Below are 21,697 nucleotides of genomic sequence, written 5' to 3' on the forward strand. Positions count from 1 at the left end.
GAGAGAAAACCTCCTCCGCAGGTCGTCGTTGTCATCCACAGCAGGCTACCTGGCTGGGAAGGCAGAAGGTCCCTTCTGTGTCAGGGGTCCTGTGCAAACCCAGCGTCTGAGGCAGCGACAGCAAAGGTTCTGCCAGAGAGCAGCCTTCAGAGCTCCTTGGCTGTTGTGCTCACAGCCGAGATGGGAGGAAGCGCTTGTGAGCGCCAGGTGGATTTCCAGCTGGTTTCTCTGTGGAGGGGAAAAGCGCGGGGAGGCTGAGCTGGGGCTATTTTGATGGTGCATGCACCAGCCGGCCTACAGATTTCAGCACAGCTTCAGGGGTCTGATTTGCATCCTCAGATATTTAACATCTTTGGTAAATTCAATTTCTAACACTTTACATCCTTCCTGACCCCGCCAGAAAGCTGTCTCAGGTAACACCACCTCCTATTTTCCCCAACCTTACTAGTAATTAGGGAATTTCCACAGCGGGGAACACCCACCACCACAGCCCTGGGTTTCCCGCTTCCCGGCCACGTGTAGGAGCACCCCAGGAAGGGGCTGGCTGCTCGTACGAGGCGGTGAAAGCCCTTTGCAGAGCAGCCCCGGCCCCCCGCTGCACTCCCTGCCGGCTCAGTCCCACAGGCTGGCTGGTGCCTGGGCACCCTGCCTCGCTGTGCGGCCAGCAGGGTTACCAGCACCTCTCCCCAACCCTAACACCAGCCTCCTTTCCTGCACGGGCAAAATTCAAACAGTTTTTGAGTGGGAACGTTTGGAGGCGCTTAGGACTTGGAGCAAAATGAAGGATTTAATCAGCACATTAGTAATGCAATATGTGACTTTCATCAGTCCAGATGGCTCAACAGGCTCTTGATGTTTTGAACAGATTAGTTAATTAAAATAACCATTGAAGGGCTAATGGACTGGCTGTTAAGATGCGTACATGTTCTCTGAAAAAGCATGAACTCCCTACACAGTGGGAAGGCTTGGTGCTAAAAAAGAAATGAGTGCAGCGTTGGACAAGGCAGAGAGAAACAAGGAAGAAATGGACTTACTGGGAGGGGTTGCTGAAGCCTCTTGCTTTGCTGTATTCTGAAACCTCTACAGTCACCGCAAGCTGCCTGCCCTGGCCACCACCTGGGGACCTCTCAGCCTCTTCTCTCACCTAGTCATGAGTCAGAACAAATTTCCTCTGCCACCCTGAGGGCTAGATTTTCATAACGCTTCATTATCCAGCAGCTTCCACTAAAACCATGGGGAACTCCTCTTCCTCGAGCACCACGATCGCTGAGAGACGCTGGATAGGAGCAGTTCTGAAGAGCTGAGCCTTTCCTCACGCAGCTAAAAGAGAAGCTGACCCTCCTGAAAGTCTGTCCCTTACTGCAGGTCTGCCAGCACCACGACATCTCTTCAAAGGAAACCCACTGCTGTTTCCAGGATAGCCCACAAAGCCGGCCCAGTGCAAGCCCTGAGCAGCACAGGAGGAGGCAGGACTCCTTCTCTGCTATATTGTGATATTAAATACCGAGCCACCAGCAAAAGAACAGCAAACATACTGCCTTGCCACTGTGAAGCCAGCCTGGTGGGAAAATTCAGCAATTTCATCTCTCAAGAGCCTGTTTTTATCTGCAAAGCTGAATTCCTCCACTGGTAGGCTGCACTGGAGATGGGATGGGAACATCTAAAACACTGTAAGGGACAATAAAATTTTACAGGGAAGTAAAGAATTGTTTTAATATTTTCCAGAACAAAGTGCAGGAAGCATTTAAGAATAAATGGAATAGAAAAGTGTTCTTGTAACCAAAGCAAATATGTTTCTGCTTGTTACAAGGAAATGAAAATCAGTGTGCTTAGGTGACTTCTCCCCTGGTATATCTGATTTTATGGTTGCTTTGACTCATTAGAAAACACAAGCCAGCCGTCTGTGTCACTAATTCTGCTGCAGGACTATGGCACGGCACCGAAAGATCTCCAAAGAACTACAGGCGATAGCATCGCTCAGCTGGATCAATCGGGCAGCTGAAAGGAGGCGCCAGTTCAGTAAGTTTGGAAAAGTTTTCAAGTTCAAATCCACCCAAAAAGCATCCAAAATATCGTTAAGCCTATCAGCTGCATCTATTAAATTCAAATAGAAGTCTTTCTGTTTGGTGCAATAAGTGCCTCTGGTTATGGTGTCATAAAAACACAGTTCAATTTATGGGAGCTTTGAAAACAAATTATGTCATCCCTGGGCCTGCAACCAACTCACTGGTGGCCACTGTAGCAAGGCGAGCTGTGAGCTCTGCAGCGCAGATGCTGCTCCCCATGCTAACGACAGCACTTCTAGCTGGAGAGGGACAGGGGACAGCGATCAGCGTGTCTGAGAAAGGATGATAATGGAATCCATTTGCAGTTACCACGCAGCTCTCTCCATTAATGGTCAGCCAGAGCAATCTCCACGGCTCTGCTCAATTGCCTTTGCAGTTGGTTTTCCCCAGCGTTGCAAGAGAACGGATAGAGCAGCAACGCAGGATCTATCCAGCTCTTTTGGACTCTGCTCAATATGGCAGAAGAAGTCTTTGCTTACTCCAGAGCCAACTGTTGTAAGATCCTGTCCAGCTTCCTACAAAAAGAGCTCCGCCGCCGATCCCAAGCAGCCAAGGCAAGGAGTGCACACCGGCTCCAAAGCCTGGCACAGCGTGCGGAGCGCTTTGCTTTGCAGGGCTGCGTAGTTTGCCAGAGCTCAGCTGGGTTCCCTTGGCCTCTGCCACCTGCAGGGACAGATACAGGACAGAGCAGCTGGGCTGTGCCTTCCTCCTGCTCTCCTTGACCAAACATCCTAGGGATTTGCAGAGGATCCCTGAGGAGCACAGGAGGCATGCAGCACGAGTGGAGCACGCACAGGTACCCTCTGCAAGTCACAGGAGCGCAGGTCATTAATATGGCTCAGAATTTCACCTCTTTGACTTGTTTTGAGCCCATTACATCCAAAAAGCAACTTTATTGTGCAGGAAGAAGATACCCTCAAGTTAAAACATCTCTCCAGGGCTTTGTTATTTCAGCAGGAGCAGTAAAGACTATCTTGGAGGCCACTGCAGTTTCAGGATTCCCTTTTGGCAAATACTGTCTGTTTTAATAGAAAATGGTATTTTGTGTTGGATGAAAAGAGTTAACAGAGTGAGCTGCAGTTTCTGAAGCTCAGCTAATCATCACACCTCACTTTTCAGCAGTGCTTTCTTCCCACTATGGTGCCAGACACTTTGTGTACACACATAATGAAATGCAAACTGCCTCCGGGTGGCATATCTCAATAAAGCCAGCTCAGCAACTCTTGCAATTGCCCGTTCAACTCTTGGGTTTCCTCTCCGTTTCCAACAGTGGCAGTGAATTTGTCTTTCAGGAAGAGAACCGGAGCGCAACCCTGCGCGCTGAAATAAACTGACAGCCAGTTCTGGCGTGGCATTGGTACAGAAGGGAAGAAACTCGCATGCCACTCTTCCTTTCCAAAAAAATCCTCAGTTCTGGGTACTGCCTCCAAAGCCATGCAGCCGTCCTCTTCCAGATGGTGGCAAAGCCTGATTGATTATAGGACTCTCAAGCTATGCCAGGTTATCACTCAAAATGCAGTCATCCCTGCCAAGCTGGCAGGCTCCTCTGCTCAGAGTTATTCCCATGTGTCAGCGTAAGCCTTAATTCAGAGTGCTGGGTATATCCAGCATGATAGAGGGCATTCAGCCTGGTGGAAAATGTCCTATCTATTTTCCACAGTTTTCTGAGAGCTTCTGGCAAAGATCTTACGCTGCCCAAGCTGGGGAATATGGCTGGACCTGCCAAAAGCCAGTGGCAGAGCAGATTCCCATAGCGAGAACGAGAAGAACATGAAACAAACCTGGAAAGAGGCTGTGGCTGAATTAAGCTAAAATAGAAATAAAATTCTTCTGTTTGGGTTCTTAGGAAACAATGTTTTCAAAAGTGAGGGCAGTGAACACATCCACTGATTCAGAAGCTGTCATTTAAATGGATTTATTAAAAAGTGTGAATCTGGCATCTGTGTTGCACTATAGGTATATCCTGAGCATTAGCAATTCTCGCTTCCAGCAGAGGAGAAGCTAATAAAAACATATTTGAGGAAAACTCTATAGAGCTGAATTTATTTTGAAAATACTGTCAATGTCATTTGCATTATTCCTCTTTAATGTTTCTATTTCTGCTCTGAAAAACTGACGGAATAAAGATTGGAGCATGATTCAGCTGTAGCTAATAGGCTTTGCTTCTAAATCAGTCCTTCGCACAATTACAGTTTTGTGAGTAGACTAAGTCGCTCGATTCTTATTTTTCTCCTCATTTAACAATTAACTTGACCGGTAAAAGTTCTCCTTCAATTACAGCAACATGTCTTGAGCAAGACTGTAATTTTTACATGCAATCATCTTTCAGCCACAACTTATTGATCAAGTCATTCTCACCTCCGGGACAATAACTGAGGGATGTTACCCTCAGACAGCACTCAGGCAGCTTCACGCCAATGCAGTAACTTTTTCCAAGGACTTTTCCCATCAAACTTTGATATGTTTGGGTTTTTTTGTGGGAACATGTCAGTGTTGAAAATTCTGAGTGAACACTTTCTTTTGCTGGATTTGTCCACTGCTGAAAAACTCTGCCAGCTTTACTCTCGATTTACCTTGACCAATTCCAAGAGGACTGATGGAGAGGAGTGAAACACAGAATACAACAAGAAAACAGAGGAAGTAAATGGAGGAAATCAGTTTGGGAAGCCTGAAGCCCTAAGGGGGCGAGATGGAGAGCAGCTGTATGTCAGCGATGACGGGCAGGATAAAGTTAGGAAGAAGGAGCTTCATAAATTCTGGATCAATAAGACAGCCCTTGAAAGAGTTTCAAGGGAAAGGTACCTTCACAGGTGGCCTTCTGCTCACAGGTAACACGCTCCGCACACTGAGCCATGAATTTTTCAACCGTTTGCACAGCTGCTGGTGACTGGTTTTATTTTGCTGATGCTCTGACAACTACCAGAAGTGGAATTGGTTCTTTTCTCTAGCTATCGGGTTGGTGTCTGAACACTCGAGAGTCTTTCCAGCTATATCAAAGTTGCAAAACATGCCACTCACTTTTAAGGTGGCTATAATCAAATACTTATTTTTCAGTGCTAATCCAAGTGCAAATTATTTACATTAGATGCTATAAAGAATGTTTTCAAAGGCCCAGCATCAACTGTGCATATAATTATCACTGGGGAGTAATCTGAACATCATCTCTTGGCCTCAGAAGAAAAGAGATCTCCCAAAACGAAGACTGGATTGAGGTATTGAACTGGAGTGTTCCTAGAAGTAGCTTAGGGGACCCAGGTATCTGATGTTATAAACTACAGCAGTCCACTAGTGATCCAAAATATCTGCTATACCGATCAAGCCAGGATTATGGAGAATTTTTCAAGAGTCCAGATGAAAACACTGAGATGAGATTCAGTCTCCATAGTCAGGATGATATAACAGGACCTGCCTGCAGTGGAGGATGACTCCTCTGTAACACCAAAAGGGACTGATCACCCTCCCTCTCCCCATCTTGCTCCAGGAATACACAAGATTTGGCAGCTGAAATGTTACCATCTTCGTGGCTTTCAAACCAACTTCTCAGCTGAAGTCCACAAAACAAGATTGGTTTTGGTTAGCTAAGGGAATTCCTGCTGTCTCTGGGGACAATGACCTGCTCTCACCTTATTCACCCCTTATGAGTTGATGGTAATAATCTGTCTGGGCAAGAAGTCTTGGGCATTTGGGAAATTTCCAAAGCTATGGAGCAGTGCAACACCTCTCCTTAGCAATGTGATCTCCTACAGAACCATCACACTGGGACTGCAGCCAGTTTAAGCCCTGACCTCACCCTAGTGTCGCTGGGGCGGCAGGCAGCGGTAAGCCTCATGGTGTTTTCAGCTACAGGCAGCTAACATCAATAATATGTGCTGTTGTAATTGCGAGATCTCAAACACGTTAGCTGAAAGTGTGCTGCAGGAGAAAAACCTCACGTACACAATGTGTCAGCTAAGTCAGTCTTCCCCTTGATTAACACTTTTAATTGGATGTTGCAGCTGAATTTTCTTTCCATGTTAGCTGAAGAGGTTAGGAACAAAGTTCAAAACTGAACACAAAAATTATACAGAATTAGCGATTGTGTTCCAGCATAAGACAGGAGATAGAAAGCTGAATTCTCTATCCTTAATTCACCTTACCGTGCTTTGTGTAGCCACCCTTGCAGAACCAAATGTAATTAACACTACTTAGGGAAAATTCCCACTGCTTTTCCTGGCTGTTTTGCTGGACTAGGGTCTGTGTGATCAGGTGAGCTGCTTGCAAAGTCAACAGCTACAAATGTGTTCACCGCAAACCTGTCAAGAATGAGTCTGCAACATCTGGCTTTGCAAGAGCAGTCCTGTTTCCAAATGCAAGGTGCTCTGATATATATGCAATGTAAAAGAAGCTCTATAAAAGGTGAAAAGTGATGTAAATTCTTAGGCTCCATGGGAGAAAGATGTCATGGTATGAAAACATTGCTGGTTACTCAAGTGGAATAGCAAATTTCGTTTGTTGAACTTATTAGATGTAAATGTAAACTACTTGTGGATCTTTCTACAATGTGGCACTTAATCTCAGCTTTTCTGAAGGCGAGGGGTGCAGTCCCAGCCATTCAGCTTTGCCCAGGGTAGTTGGGGTCTCTGAACACTGTACACGCTCAAACAGATGTTGTGGAAGTCCACCATGAAACGATACCCACATGTTCCACGCACAATGGAGGAAATGGGAAAATTACTTCTATAAATCTGCAGGAAGGCCATGCTGTTCTGGCACCACACTGCTTCGGAGTGGCAGCACGTATGTGAATTTTGGCACCAGCCTTATGGAGTAAAGGCTCAGGGAGTACTATAAAACGGTTCTCTCTGCTCTCAGAAGCAGCTAAATACCCCCAGCCTCCCAAAAGCGTACACCAAGGTGAAGCAATACATCTGTGTTGAAGCAAGGAGGGACATGGGCTTTTGAGGTTTTTTTCTGCCACAAAGCAAAAACAAACTGCAAGTTACTAATGGGTCCATTTGCACGCACTTTATGGAAAAGGTTTTCCAGTTTCTTCCTCTGTTCTAACATACTGATATTGCCAGCACCCTCTGCTTGCATCCCAAAGGGAAACATTTATTTAATATGTATTCAATGTGTGATTCTTGGAATTCCCAAATCAACAGCAAGAAGGATCACAGAAAACTAAGCCACTGATGACTCCAGGGTTGTAGGGACATGTGAAGAGGAAGAAATCATCCCTGTGACCTCAGAGCCAAGCAGACACGTAGACTTGTTTCCCAAAAGGCTTGCAGAGATCTCCCCAGATCTGAGAGAAGGCTCTCTGGGCCCCTTCGAGCCGCTGCCTGAAGCCAAGTTCTGCTCCTAGCTCTTGCTTTTCTGATCCTGTTAATGCCTGTCACCATGGGAGGTGGCACTGCTCATTTGAAACAAATGAAACAAAGGTGTAATGAGACATAGGCAACCTTTTGCCTTTTGAACTTCCCAGGGTTCTTAATTAATCCGCATTTCGTAACGACAATTAATTCTTTCCTGCAAGTCTTGGGAATGCAGGGGAACAAAACACAGTTTGATGCATTTAGGGGAAAAAAGCCCAAGTCACAAAAGTGCCAAATCAGTTGGATTTCACAAAATTCAGACTTTTCATCTGCTTACGGTATTCATGTATGCTGGGTACCTGCTTGGCTGAAGGCCAGACTGCCTTGGATTTGTTTGCCTTCCCTCATAATGGGAATACCAGGCCCCTCCTCTAAGACAGCTTTTGGAAAGAAAAATCAGTTATTCCTGAGTTAGTCTAGAGCTTAACGATGGTGTCGATAGGGTCGAGTGCTTCTGGGCAAGAATCGGGGGGAAGGCTGACGATGCAGATACCTTGGTGGGAGTCTATTATAGACCACCCGACCAGGGTGAAGATGCAGATGAAATGCTCTGTAAGCAGCTGGGAGAAGTCTCACGACCGCTAGCTCTTGTTCTCGTGGGGCACTTTGACTTACCAGGAGTCTGATGGAAATACAGTCCAGCAGGGAGGACACAGTCCAGGAGGTTCCTGGAGCATGCGGGAGGGACCTTCCTGGTGAGGGAGCCCACTGGGGAAGGTGCCCTCTGGACCTGTTGTTTGCGAACAGAGAGGGGCTGGTGGGTGATGTGATGGTTGGAGGCCATCTGGGGCACAGCGATCATGAAATAATGAGTTTTAAATTTTCATTGAAGTAAGGAGGGTGGTCAGCAGAACTGCCACCTCGGACTTCTGGAGGGCAGGCTTTGGCCTGTTTAGGAGCCTGGTTGCTAGAGTCCCTTGCGGGGCAGCCCTGAGGGTCCAGGGGGTTCAGGGGGGCTGGACATCCTTCAAGAAGGAAATCCTGAAGGTACAGGAGCAGGCTGTCCCCACGTGCCGAAAGATGAGCTGGTGGGGAAGACCAGCCTGGCTGAACAGAGAGCTTTGGCTGGAACTCAGGAAAAGTTGCGCATGGGGAGGTTTAGGTTGGATATTAGGAAATATTTCTTCACCAGAAGGGTGGTCAAGCACTGGAACAGGCTTCCCAGGGAAGTGGTGGAGTCCCCATCCCTGGAGGTATTTAAAAGACGTGGAGATGTGGTGCTTAGTGACATGGTTTAGTGGTGGGCTTGGCAGTGCCAGGTTAATGGTTGGACTTGATGATCTTGAAGGTCTTTTCCAACTTACACGATTTTATGGTTGGTTTGTAATCATTGTCATAAAGAGGGCTTTCCCATTGCTCACTTAGAGCAGCAAAGAAAAGAAGAGGTAAAAAGCTTCTGAGGTATCTCAGAGGGATAAAGCAACAGTGTGCTGCTGTGTGATACGGATTGTTCTAAAAAGAAACTCTGCTGTTTTGCCTTCCACTGTGCAGAGATGCCGCAGGAGAAGAATATGGCTGTGAAATGTATCAGCATTCTCCGTACCATTGCAATCACTGCTCTAGAGATTGAAAAGTGTATCTTTAGTCTGTGGGCTGTACAGAGCACGGCTCTGGCACGCCAGGTGTTTACTCTCAGTTGGTGTTGCCACGTGTTGCCTTTACAGGGATTTGTGAGCACTGGCAGCAGGTAGGCAGCTGCCATCCACAATAGGAAAAGGAGAATTCAGCTGCCATCGAAAGCACAGGAAAGGAAGGAGTCTTAAAGTCAATGCAAAACTTAATCGTAGTCTAAAGCTGTTTAAGACTGTTTTCATATTGGACTAACAAGAGAACAGTACTGACTGCTGCAATAATTGTCATGATCCACCCATGCTCTCTACTAGACTTCCAGCCACACATTCCTACTGCCCTTAAGCTTGCAAGTTCATCCCTGGTTTCTGCTGTGGTAAAACCGCCCAGAGAAACTTAAGTACCCATTCCTGACTTGTGAGCCTCCATGAAAATGCTCTGCCTATGTTCTGACTCTGAGCAGTTCTGCAATATTCAAATGTTAATGCAAAATGTAATCTACAATATCCCATTTGAACAAACAGCAATCAATCTAATACACTACAGCTCAGTTACTTCCTCGGTCTCTGTAACAGGCGCTGTCAAATAAATCTACTGAATAAATCAGTGCCATTGTAACCATTAGGAAGGCTTTTATAACTGCATTTGCTGAGTGGGAGGACATTTTTCTCTCAGTTTTACTGACAGTCAGATAAAAAACATACTAATTAAGAGAGACATGCAATAAATGCCTTGAAGGTGAATTCCTGCTTATACCGAGGTCTCTTAGTCCTCCACTCATTTGAGGATTCTGGTGCTACCACAGCAAAGACAACCCAGCTCTTTGGTTCCAGTCCAGTTTTCACTATGGATGGACTGGGAGATGCCTAAAATGCTGAGGCTGCCTGCTTGCACAATATTTTCATGCTGAACACCATTGCATCAGCTATGCTTTATTCTTCTATCACAGCTTGTCCTTTCTTATTCCTGGCAGGAGACTCACGGTGACCTCCAGCAAGGGCATCTGCAGGGATGGAGCTGGTCCCTATTATAGAAAATATCTCTCTCTGTATTTCTGTTATGCTACTGCACTATGTTTGCAGCAAAATCCATCTTGGCTTTCTTGCCACTTTAAAAAATATTGCCCCTGAATATTTCCTTCCCTGTTCTTGCTCCTTTTACTTGTAAAATGTTCACAAGAATGCAGTGTATTTCTTTTCATAAAGCTCCATGGTCTGGAAAATGGATCAAGAGAATGACATCTACTTAATATAGTCTTTCCCCCTGTGGGGGTTGCTCTTTATTCCCCCCAATGCTTTGCAGTAAGATTAAGCAAGTGAAAGTGTCAGCTCTTTCTGAAATGAGAACAGCACTGGGATTTGTCTGTTGGCATCGTGCAGCATGGATACAGATGTACAACAATAGGAGATTAGCAGATAGCAGCTCTGCAAGCATTATTCATTTAGCTGAAATGTAAATACTGCTCCTCTGGGGGAAAAGCGGAGAGGCTGTTGTGGGCCAGGCAGGATAAAGTCTGCAGGACTCCAGGGGGTTTCAGAGTGCAGGAAGCAGAAGGTCAACAGAAAGAGGGTCTCTGAAGAGAAGTCAAGAAGAGGAGAATAAAACAGACTGAACTGTCAGGAAAAGTCACCCTAATGCCACCGCTGCTTAACATCTTTGGCCATTTTGCTTTTCACGCCAGCAACAGATGCCGCTGCTCGCAGGCGACCATCTGAGGATGGTGAAAAAATAGATGTAAGAGCATGTGGAAATGCTGTCCACGACAACCCAGTAAGATGCAAAGATACGAGAACAGCTACAGTACTGGACCATGCTTAAAAGCCTCTACTATACCACTGCTTTCTGGGAAGCCTGTATTTTGTTCTGCAAAGTCTGTTTTATCTGTACAGCATTAAGTCCTGTGTTTTCTGGCAGGGGCTGTACATAGCTCAGTTATAATGAATGAAATGAGCTGGTAACAGTTGCATATTTATAGGCTCAGTGGGCTGGTGCTCAAAAATATCTGAAAGCGCTTAAAAGTGCCTTTGGCTGCAGAGCAACGTTGACAATCGCTACCAGCTTGTGGGGACATTTGGGAGGAGTCGTGGCAGGAACAATGCCCATGGAAGTATCCTCAGCTTTGTGCTGAGCCTCTTCAGTCCAGTTTGCAGAGAGTGAAAAATGAATTAAAACATCTAAGATACATAGAAACAAAATTGCATGTCCAAGATTACTGTGAAAATTAATACACACGCTAAATTTGCATAATTTTTTGTGGAAGAGCTCGCTCATGAGTAAAGATAAGGCAGTAAGATCATTAGTTTGCTTAAGGTAATTGGGTTGAATATGGCTAGACCTATGATATAGTGGCTTATCATTAATGACACCAGATAGCTTTGAGGAAACTAAATACCTAGAGACAACCAGGTGAATCGCTTCCTGCTTGCGCGAGACCTCCACTCCAAAAAGGCGGCAGCCCAGGCCAGGACCTGGCAAACCAGCCGGCAGTATCACAGAGCTTCTGTAATTACAGACTGGTTCCTGCACCACGGCATCAATGCAGCCCAGGGGACCAAGGTACAAGGCCTACAAACTTGACCCTGGATGAACCTGAACAGCGCTGAAGACTCCACCAAGACCAGATTGCAGGTTGCACCTGTTCCACAGTTGGGTGTTTGAGCTCCATGTTTCTCAGCTGCTGATCCTACCTACCCACTGATTGGGGGCTTGCAAGACAGCAAGAGAATAATGGCATTGTCTGTCTCCAGTATGAGATATTTCAGAACAAAAAAACCCCAAAGATATCCAGCAAGAGAGGAAAAATTCTCATTATTTTGCTCAATACTGAGTGCTGTCTGGGCCAACAAAATCTATAGTGAAGTCTGAGATAAGAGTTATCTCAAAGAAAGGAAAGAGGGACCATGTACACAGAGGTGCTCTCCGCAGTATCTTGTCATCTCCTAATCGATGAGTGTGAGGTTACAGTGCTGCAAGCAAAGGGCAGCTGACAAAAACTGATGATATAAGAAGCGCTACTTACTACAGACGAAAGGTCCATGTTTACCATCCTCCTGTCATCCAAGTCGACTGGCTGGAGGCCTGCAACGTTGATCTGGACAGAAGAGGTTCTGTATACAAATCCCAGCAGCCAGTCGCCCCTAGGAGCAGAGCAGAAGAAGAGTGTGAATAAATCCTGTTGCCAAACCCGTGCAATATGTGTCTGCTCAGACCACGAGGAGGGTAGAAGGGCAGGGAAGGACAGCGATGTCTGGACTGAGACCTCTGCAGCTTTGTCTGATGTAGGAATCGCAGCAGTTGCCGCATTCAGGGCAAGGTATCTGTGTAAATCTGAATTTAATCCTCGTTCACGGGTGTAGTCTTATTACATGCCGCATGTTTAAAAATCTGACCCCTTCTGTTTATTCCTGTATTTGCTTAGAGATTGCAATACATTCACATATTTAATCTTTTTAATGTACTAATAGGCAGAAGTTCTCCAGCCTGTAGACAGTTGTAAACGTGATGAGGCCTGCAATACCAATGTTGCTGACATAAATATCGACTGTGAAGCTCCTTGGATTGCTCCTGATTTATAGGTACTCTATAAATACCTGGGTTCAATGACAGAACTAGGAAGAGTTTGTTCCCACTGTAAAGTATTGCCATAAGTCACTGTGACAGCTTCAGGGCAGACTATAGCATGATGAGAGAAGGTGATGCGTCCTTTGGAAATACATAACCTCTTCTGCACTGAGCAACAGCATAAAATCTGGGCACCTGAACACCACTACACTCTGCAGAGTAAATTTAAGTTGGATGTGAGTGGTACTTGTACTCTGTGATGGCAGAAGGTGAAGTGCATCTGCACAGGTGGCTGTTTCTGGCTGCTCCTGTCCATTCCAAAATGGTCTATCCTAGAATTCTTAAGTCTATGCAGAGCTCTGCAAAGTCTTTGCAACACATCCACACTACTCAGGCATGGGTTCTTTCAAAAGCTGAGTGAGTCTAACTAATTTCGTTAAGGTTTCCCACTAGGAATTTGTAACCCTGCTGTGAAATCGGATGGGACAGCTCTGACAGCTGGCTTTCACTCTCCATATCCTTTCAGACTTCAAAGCCAAAGGAGACAAGCTGCAGTGGGCTGAAGCTCAACAAATTAGGCCCAAATCTGATCTTGCAGGAATTCTATTCAATGTAATTCATCTGACCTAAATAGAGTTACTCCTCAAATGACAGAACGAGGCCACAATTTGTATAAGCACGAGACCAGAGAAATCAGAATCAGGTGAGGTCTCACCACAAAACGTTTGTATAATCCTTCTCTCACATCTAATATCCCCACATAAATTCTCCCTGTCTCTCAGTTACCTCCTCTAGCTGTCCCTCGTGCTAACTGCATAACCCTCAAATTCAGCATCTGAGGGCAAAGCAGAGAACCTGCATAGTGGAATATTTCCTGACAGTCTCCTCACCTGCTTCTTCCTATTTGTGAGCAACGAGCTACAATTTCTGTGTCATTTTTCATTCAACATTCAAGACATGGGCTTGCCAAAGCAGAGACTAACCAAATTACTGCACACACAGAGGTACAAACACACATACTATTTTATTCCAACAGTACATGCAGGCTTAGAAACTATAACAAGTTTTTGTTGTTTGTTTTTGTTTTGTTTGTTTTTTCATTATAGGAAATGAATACACTGAGCTTTTTACAGTGAAATTGATTTTTGTATAACACAGGGAGGAACGATATTTGCCAGGGCAGATTCAGTTATATGCAACAATTGCTGTCATTTATGGCTTCTTGGAGGAACACAGAAGCACTCCCAAGGAGGTAGCAATTGCTTTTTCCTTATGTCAAGTGAAGAAATACTGAAACTGGTGTGCACATCTGGCATCCATAAAACCTCCTGTGATCCAAAAAGGACAAAAGCAGCAATTTTCAGCCTAACTGCCAGATGTGATTAATAATTTGTTGGTTTAATCTTGAATGCTTTTAATTCTTTTATTTAATTCTTCTTTGTAAATTAATATACTGTGTTAAGATGCACATGAACACAATACTTCCTCATCTTATATGTCTGTATGTAGGCATACTTCTGTATTTGTATATGTAAAGTACCAACAGCATTTCCAACTGTCCTTGACCTGAGGGCTCATGGCTTTCTAAGCTGTCTTGACTGGCATTTACATGTTCTTTGCTAATCTTTGCCTGGTTATTTCTCAATTTATTTGCCCATGCTCTTAGTCTTCCTTGCTTCATCCCTTCATTTGAATTTCGCATCTTCTAATTGTGCTGGTAAGCAATGTTCTTGTCACAATTATCTTCCAATACACAGTCATTAGATTTGAAACTGTCACTTGAATTCTTAATAGCTTTTATAAAATTGCTTCAGTTGTTTTGTGCCTCTGAATCTCCCTCTTTTCGCCCAGTAGCTCTCACAACTCTGCCTAGCAGTTGTCTGCACAGTTTTAAAAGGCTGATACTTGGTTTCAAGGTAACCTTTCTATTCTTTCACATCCTTAGTTAATTGCTACAGCTATTCCAGCTATACCTCCTTTGTTCACATGGACTATCTTGACCAGAAACTGACTCTAGATGTAAAAAATCTTCAATTTGCTTCAGCTCCTTCCCTTCCATTGCAATTTTTACATCTTGTTCCCTATAAGCAGCCCCTAGTGAACTGTGTCTCAAAGCTTTTATAGGTTTGAATTCACATTCTTTAACTGTCAGTGAACTTAACAGCCGTATTTATAGTCCTTTACATAAAGCTGAGATTTAAAGGGGCCTTAGAATATGTCAAATGATGCACAAAACCAAACTGACCCAGCTTTAAGCTGCCAGAGCAATACAACACTGCGATTGTATGAACAGAACCTACACACTGCGCACCTCAGGCTCCAGTGTAAAAGCAGAACAGCCTTCAAGTGTCTCCTGAAGACTGTCATCTCCAATTAATGCAGGCAACAGACCTCCGGACGGAAGAGACTACGACACTGCTGAATCAATGTACTCACCAGCTGAAAAATTATCCACTTACAAAATGTTTAAAATGTACAGTATCTTTTCAATGTGACAGTAGGATAATGAAGCAGGGGACTGAGCTCATACAGACCTGCAATAACCGTTTATGATCCTGCCCGACACCACTTTTGTGATTGCTTTCCAATACTTGGCTTCTCCTTCCACTGGAGCTCCCAGTAAGACCACATCTTCAATGATCCCTTGAGAGTCTATTAAGATGAAAGCAGAACAGCTCAGATTTAGAAGACGGATCAGAAAACATGTACATGAAGAAGGGGTATGTTCACACGTGCACTATAGAAAAATCATCATTTCTGTGGTTTAAATTTTAAAGATAGAAACAACGGAAGGGAGGATCTTAAATATAATTTTGCATAAATGGTAAGTGCCTGCAGTTCCAGCTGGAGCCAGTAAATGTGAAAATTAAAGAACCTGAGACAGTGAAAGGAACCAGGCTGATGGCAAGAGGGAGTAGTGGCCTGGCCTCTGTCCAGAAAGGTGCAGTTCAAGCAGCAAACCTGGGGAAGGTTCTTTCCACAGACCTATTGACCTGGCTTAGCACAGAGCTGAACTATTACGCTTTGAAAAAGGCAAAAGGGACTGACATTCCATATAGTGAGCAAATGTCATATATTAAGCATGATAAATTCTGCCTGCAACCAGTCCTTAGAGCTGAGTTCATGAAAAACATGACCTGTATATGCAACAGAAACCTCCCAAGTTCTTAATATTGATTGGGAACTAGCAATAAGGCATTTGCCAACACAAAGTGATAATCTGTCAAACTGGTTTGATTTTCTTGAAGGGTACTTCAACCTGAATGCCCAGGGCATGATGTACGGAAAAGGAATGTTGACTTTTAAGCATAATAAATCTCCCCCTCTTATCAGACCGCTGCAGGTGGGGAATTTCTGTAGAATTAATGACTGAATGAGAAATATTGGGCAGCTCTGCTATTTTCCTAAACTTCTAAATGATATATTAATATCTGTTCATAAATCCTCTTTGTAAAGAGAGATCAAGCACCTGATGCCACAGCAGTTAAATGAAATTCACAGCAGCATACGTCCTGGGAGACTCATGGGCATAGCACTCCCATACTCCCCACCTGTGGGAGACCAGAGTTTGCAAGATGTGAGCTAAACCATGCTCAGGCTGGCATTTGCAGTTCATAAAATAATATGCTGAAGTTTACGGGGAAGTGAAAGTGAGAATGACTGCATACCACATTAAGTCTTGACGGAGAGGCACTGCCTGGCTAGATTTTTAAAATGTAAATCAATTGGTTTCCTTTCCCTGATAGCAGTAAACGACTTGGAGCTGGGTGCAGTGCCTGCATCTTTCTCTGCAGTGTAAATTCCAGCACCTGACAACAACCCAAAAGAGCTCTGGTGGTATTATTTCTTATTGCAAAGCAAATTTTGCGCCAATTGAGAACAGCAAAGAGCAATTCAGTTTTGTTAGTGTAATCTGTGAGCAATAAAGTCCTGTTCCCATAATCATGGGCAATGAAAACGAAACCCAGAGCCTTGCAAATGGGGAGCTCGTTCCAATCAAGGTACTAAATTCCATGGCCACAGTGTGAGCCAACTGAATAAACAAACAGCTAATTCATCAGGATCCTGAACATTTGGGCAAGGTATTGGAAGCTTTTGTTTCTCCGGTCCTTTGTGCAGGTTATTTCTTGCTCAGAACAAAAATGTTTAGCCTTGGCTGAAAAATACTCTTTTTCTTTTAATGTTGACAGAGGGAGACAGAAACCTGAGAACAGATCACGGACATACTTGCTGACACTCTAGATAAATGTATTTCGCAGTTTGCTAGTTTTTTTGTATGATGAAGAACAATAAAGTCTGCACAAGCAGGAAAAGGAGGGGGGGGGGGGGGGGGGGGGAAGGAATTACTGATGGCCAAAAATGAAAAACTAGTAAGATGATTTGTCCAGAAAAGTTGCGGAAGATACAAACTGACCCGGAGGTCACCACCAGTCCTTGGGAGCCGTGCTTTGCTGTGCCTTTAGGGTACAGCTCACTGGGCAAAGAGGAAAGCATCTCATCACGTTAGTCCTCACTGAAAAGAGAACAGGGGTGGAATTTAGCTTTCTCTGGGCATTGTGCAGATGCAGCACTGGGACAGGGTTTCACGCCACAGTCTGGCAGCCGCGTTCCTGATACTTAACCACAGCAGAGATGATAACCCAGTGGCGATACTGGTCACATAAGCAGTTCTGTAGGACACTGCGATCAGTATCAGACAAATACATACTGTATGATACCTCACTCCTGTGGTGCGCAGTTTGGTTTCAAGGTTCAGGCTCTGGTGGTAACAGCCATTATCAGTTTTCATTAGTTTACACTTTTTATTTACAAAAATGCATGGGAATTGTGATGAAGAAATCAGACCAATGATCTTCCCATGCAATAACTTGTCTCTGATGGGTCATTACTACATCTTCTGCTATAATGTCATTTTCTGGAAACCTACTAAGCTCTTGCTTCCAAACTCATTTCTGATGAAGTATCCCAAAGGTTATTTAATTGCTTTGCAGAAGAGTGGGGTTTTTTTAACAGAATTTGAGTTTCTGCCATAGTGTTTCACTGGATAATCATGATTATTTATTTGTCCTCAGAAATGCCACTGCCATCTGGATACAAAAGGCCTGCATGACTAGGCCTTGTATTTCTTTTGTGTGAGACATCCAAGTCCAAACCCAAATCAGTCTCAGATGTCCCAGGTCCCAGCTCCATTCCTTCTGTGGCTTGCACTGGAATGTGCATGTGAACGCCTTGGCAATCTGCACTAAACATGCTGCTTTTCATTTCACAAACAGCTCAGCTTTCATAATTCAATTAAGGAACTGAAAAATTAGTGTACAGTGGGGAGCTGCTACGATACATAATTATGATACTTAGATTTCTTTAGAATAGCAGCCAACCTTGAAGACCCCTAATGGTTTCCTTTCACATATTACTTAGCTGTGGTCCCATGTTATTCCAGTGAAAGACTGCAGACCATTAAATAAAACCCTGAAAATATCTCAGCCCCTGGCATGCTCAGGATATAAAAAGAGTAGATCTAGGGCCAGCTTAGAATCTGGGTTCTGGCTTCAGTATAACTACATTAGGATCATTCTGGATTTGATTAGATTTACTTTGAGAACAAAATTCCTGTATTTGAGGACTTCCATCTTAAACCAGAAGTGAAGCTCTGGTACGCAGCTGCTGACAGAAAAAATGCTGACCTCCTTCGTCCTCACTTGACTCTATTCCCACCTTATTGGACTTCATTGAACATTTTCCTTTATAAAACTCCTTATTTATTAGTGACTCTTTGTGAGGCTAAATGGTTAATGAATTAAATTGCTATGCAGGGGGGAAGGCAGGCTGCACGAACACACTCACTACTGACTCAACTCCAAGATGCAATTTACATCAACTGATCATCATGATTTTATTCTTTTTCTAAATTAAAAATAGAATCTATTAATAAACAGAACCACAATGGGTAATAAATTGACAGATGGTTTTATACTTGACTTTGGGGGAAAATTACCATGAAAATAGCAGATGACAGTGGCATTTCAGTGACTTAAATGGAAGGGAGGACTCAGGGAATCAGATACAATAGTTACAGAGAGCTTCCAATAAAGGCAAAGCATCCTCTGCCAAGATCACAGTGGCGCGTGGGCAGCCCACAGACTGATCTAGCAGTCGAATGTCACAAAATGTCAAGTTGTTGTTTACAGGCTGGAGACCAAACTGACACACTAGAGAACCTCAAGTGAAGGCAGTGGATTTAATCCACTGAACTGGTGGAAATGACAGTAGAATTTGGCTCCAAATGCATTTCAAAAGCATTTTTTTAGGTTTTTGTCCTATCCTAAAAGACCCAAGCTCTGTTCCAGAAGAACTCTTCCTCTTGGAAGAAAAACTCCTCTACCAGCAGTAAGGAAAATAAAGGAGGAAAAAGTTAGAAGGTGATTTTTACCTTTTTCTTGAGCCATTTCTTGCAAGCAGAAGTAAATGACTCTTGCACCTAGACTGAAACCAATCAGTGTAACAGGTCGCTTGCCCTAAGAAAGAAGGAAAGGAGAAAATGCCGTTAAATACTGTTCTAGGCCTAGAGAGACTGGCCGCAGGATCCCCGAGACCCTGATCCACAAAGTGCTTATGCTTGTGCATGATCTTTCAAACATTTGAGTGATTTGATTGACTTCAAAGGGGTTGTGTCTCCTCAAAGTTACGCACAGCTCAACACTGAGAATTCTCCATATCTGAGTATTTTGTATTTTTTGATATTCAGAAAATCAGTGGAAAGAATTAAATAATCGGAAGTTACAACAAAGCTGACGTTTCAAACAGAAACAAAACAGACCCTGTCATTGTTTTGAAATTTCCAAATGAAAGCCTAATTCAAGGAGCAAAATTTTCTTAGAAATGTTTCAATAAACAGAAGAAGCTGTCCTACAAAAATATTGACCACTTCTAGATTTAAAACTGAACAACAGCAGCACTGTGTAGCTGTTACAAAAAATGATGTGGAGTAAGCTTTTACTTTGAATAGCCTAATAAGATTTTCTGTAAGATCAAAGAGAGCCTAATCTCCACAACAATGAAAACTGGTCTTTGTATTAACCAGCGAGCAGGTGTGCAATGGACTCCTTAGGCATACGCTAACTAGTTTTAGATGCTCCAGCATGTTGGAATGTGTGTTTTCACAATAGCAAATGCTTAAGACAGTAACAAATGCCCCCAAGCAAAACAAAGGGCTTATATAAAAGAATTGCCTTTCCTGGGTTTATATTTTTATGAGAAATCAAGTTTGGTTTTACTCTGCTGTTCATATTGTTATGACATGCACCTCTGGGGCTGTGGCTCCCATAGGGCTCCTCTATAATAGATGCAGGACTAGTGTGCCTTTGAGACGAACATGTGGCCAGCAAAAACCAGTCTCTCTCCATGCCAGTGATAGCCCAGCAAATAATGGCAGCCTTTTGCGGGGCAGAACATCTTTTGCAAGCTTTCCCAGGGAAGGTCAATAATTTCTGCCACTTCTTTCAGGTACCAGCCCATTCTGCTTCTCTGGAGGCAAAAACATGGCTCATGGTGCATCTACTGCTGCACGGTCTTCTCTTATGCTGTTTTGCTAATACCTCTTAATTACCAGTGAATATTTCTAACTCTCTGTATTCTCTTCTCCGTTATCTTTATCTAAATCTGTCTTTACTTTCTGTTCTCAGATTTCCACTAGGTGAGTTGGCCTGGCTGTTTTGTGACGTGGTCACACCATCTGTCATTTGTGACCTGGATCTCTTCTGCTTCATTTAGAAAAGCTTTAGGTTAAATGGAATGGGTCTTAGCAGGATTTCTCTGATTCACTTGGGACTTCCTGTTTTTCCCCAGTGAACAAGATACATGCTGGTCACCTTCATGTAGCATTCTTTCATTTTTCTATTTATTATTAATTTTTGTCTCCTTGGAAGGATACCACTTGATAATTTACTAGCATGACTATAAAACTTAAATCTCCATGGGCCAAATCCCTTCCAGCCATTATTCTGGATAATTTCTAGCCAATTACCTGCTGTCGACTGAGCAGGATATGTGCTAGGTGTTTGCCTACTTCAGCAGACCGATGGAGACACACTCCCCAGGGGTTGTCAATGACACTGGCAACAGTCAAGAGTGAAGCTGGCCAAGTCAAGGCTGTCACAATACCTGCAACACACAAAACAAACAGCACGGCATAGTCACAAATCTGGGCTGCTCTTAGGAAACATCAAAAGCAAGACGGTTCACTGAAGTTAAATGCTAAGCCTAGGACCTTTTGTCATTTCCAGTTCTTCTTTCTCAAGAGCTGATCTGAGAAATGTTTTGCTAGACAAAAGATAAGAAAGAATCTGATGTTCTGATACAGAGGCAAACAGACATCATGCATGAATGTAACCTGCGTGTTTGAAAGGTTTATGTAAAGCAGTAAACCACAGTGTAATAACATAGAGAAATAAACACAGTCACACGTGAAGGAAGGTGTTTCCAGCTGTCATTTTAAACAAACAAGTCAATGACACAGAGGCACAGCAATCCAGGAAAGCAAATCTGAATTACAGGTGTGGCAGAGAAGGTTCTCAGGCCACTTCTGCAGGGTGGTCCAAGGGACATGCATTCTCAGAAATCTTCTCTGTTTAGAAAAGCTCCTTTAAACAGACACCAGCAGTGAAACTGCACAAGACCCACTCAAGCCGAACGGATACCGTTTAGGTTCTTACCTGACAAGACGGTGAATTTTAGGGCTTCTTGAGCCATCATGTTCACAAAACCATTCAGCAGGGTATCTAAGGCGTTGCCAAGCTCCATCAAGTACTTGGATTCCCAGGCCAGACAATACTGCTCACTTGACTGCAACATGCTGCTCCATGGTGCTGTGAAGCTCCCTGAGAAAGGTTGCAAAGATGGAATTCAAGTTCAGAGAAAACAACAATGGCTGACTCCTGGCAAGACGAGCCCAATAGAGAATCAGAAGTGAACCTGCAGGACACTGGAATATAGTGATATACTGTGATGATCAAGAATCATATTTAAAAATACTGTGAGATTTAGACTCTGCATTTCCAATGCCTTACAATAAATTTGGGCTTTGCAAATAACGGTACAGCTTTAGCTGCCCTGGCAAAGAGTCTTCAGTGTGGACAGGCTCAGACTTAA

The 21,697-nt window shown here is 43.9% G+C and overlaps 1 protein-coding gene across 3 annotated transcripts in view; it reads right to left on the reverse strand.

The window, feature by feature from the left end:
- The window catches only part of TMCO4 (transmembrane and coiled-coil domains 4), a 41,245-nt gene that overhangs the window by 1,413 nt on the left and 18,135 nt on the right, over window positions 1-21,697 (reverse strand). For all 3 annotated transcript variants that reach the window (XM_055706285.1, XM_027812278.2, XM_055706284.1), the window contains exons 9-13: window positions 21,262-21,426; window positions 20,574-20,710; window positions 18,981-19,065; window positions 15,085-15,202; window positions 12,009-12,126 (exon numbers count right to left, since the gene is read on the reverse strand). In XM_055706285.1, coding sequence (XP_055562260.1) covers window positions 12,009-12,126; window positions 15,085-15,202; window positions 18,981-19,065; window positions 20,574-20,710; window positions 21,262-21,426 — 623 coding nt within the window. The remainder of the gene's footprint in view (window positions 1-12,008; window positions 12,127-15,084; window positions 15,203-18,980; window positions 19,066-20,573; window positions 20,711-21,261; window positions 21,427-21,697) is intronic.

The sequence above is a fragment of the Falco cherrug genome, chromosome 3 (genome assembly GCF_023634085.1).
Source record: "Falco cherrug isolate bFalChe1 chromosome 3, bFalChe1.pri, whole genome shotgun sequence".
NCBI lineage: Eukaryota > Metazoa > Chordata > Aves > Falconiformes > Falconidae > Falco > Falco cherrug.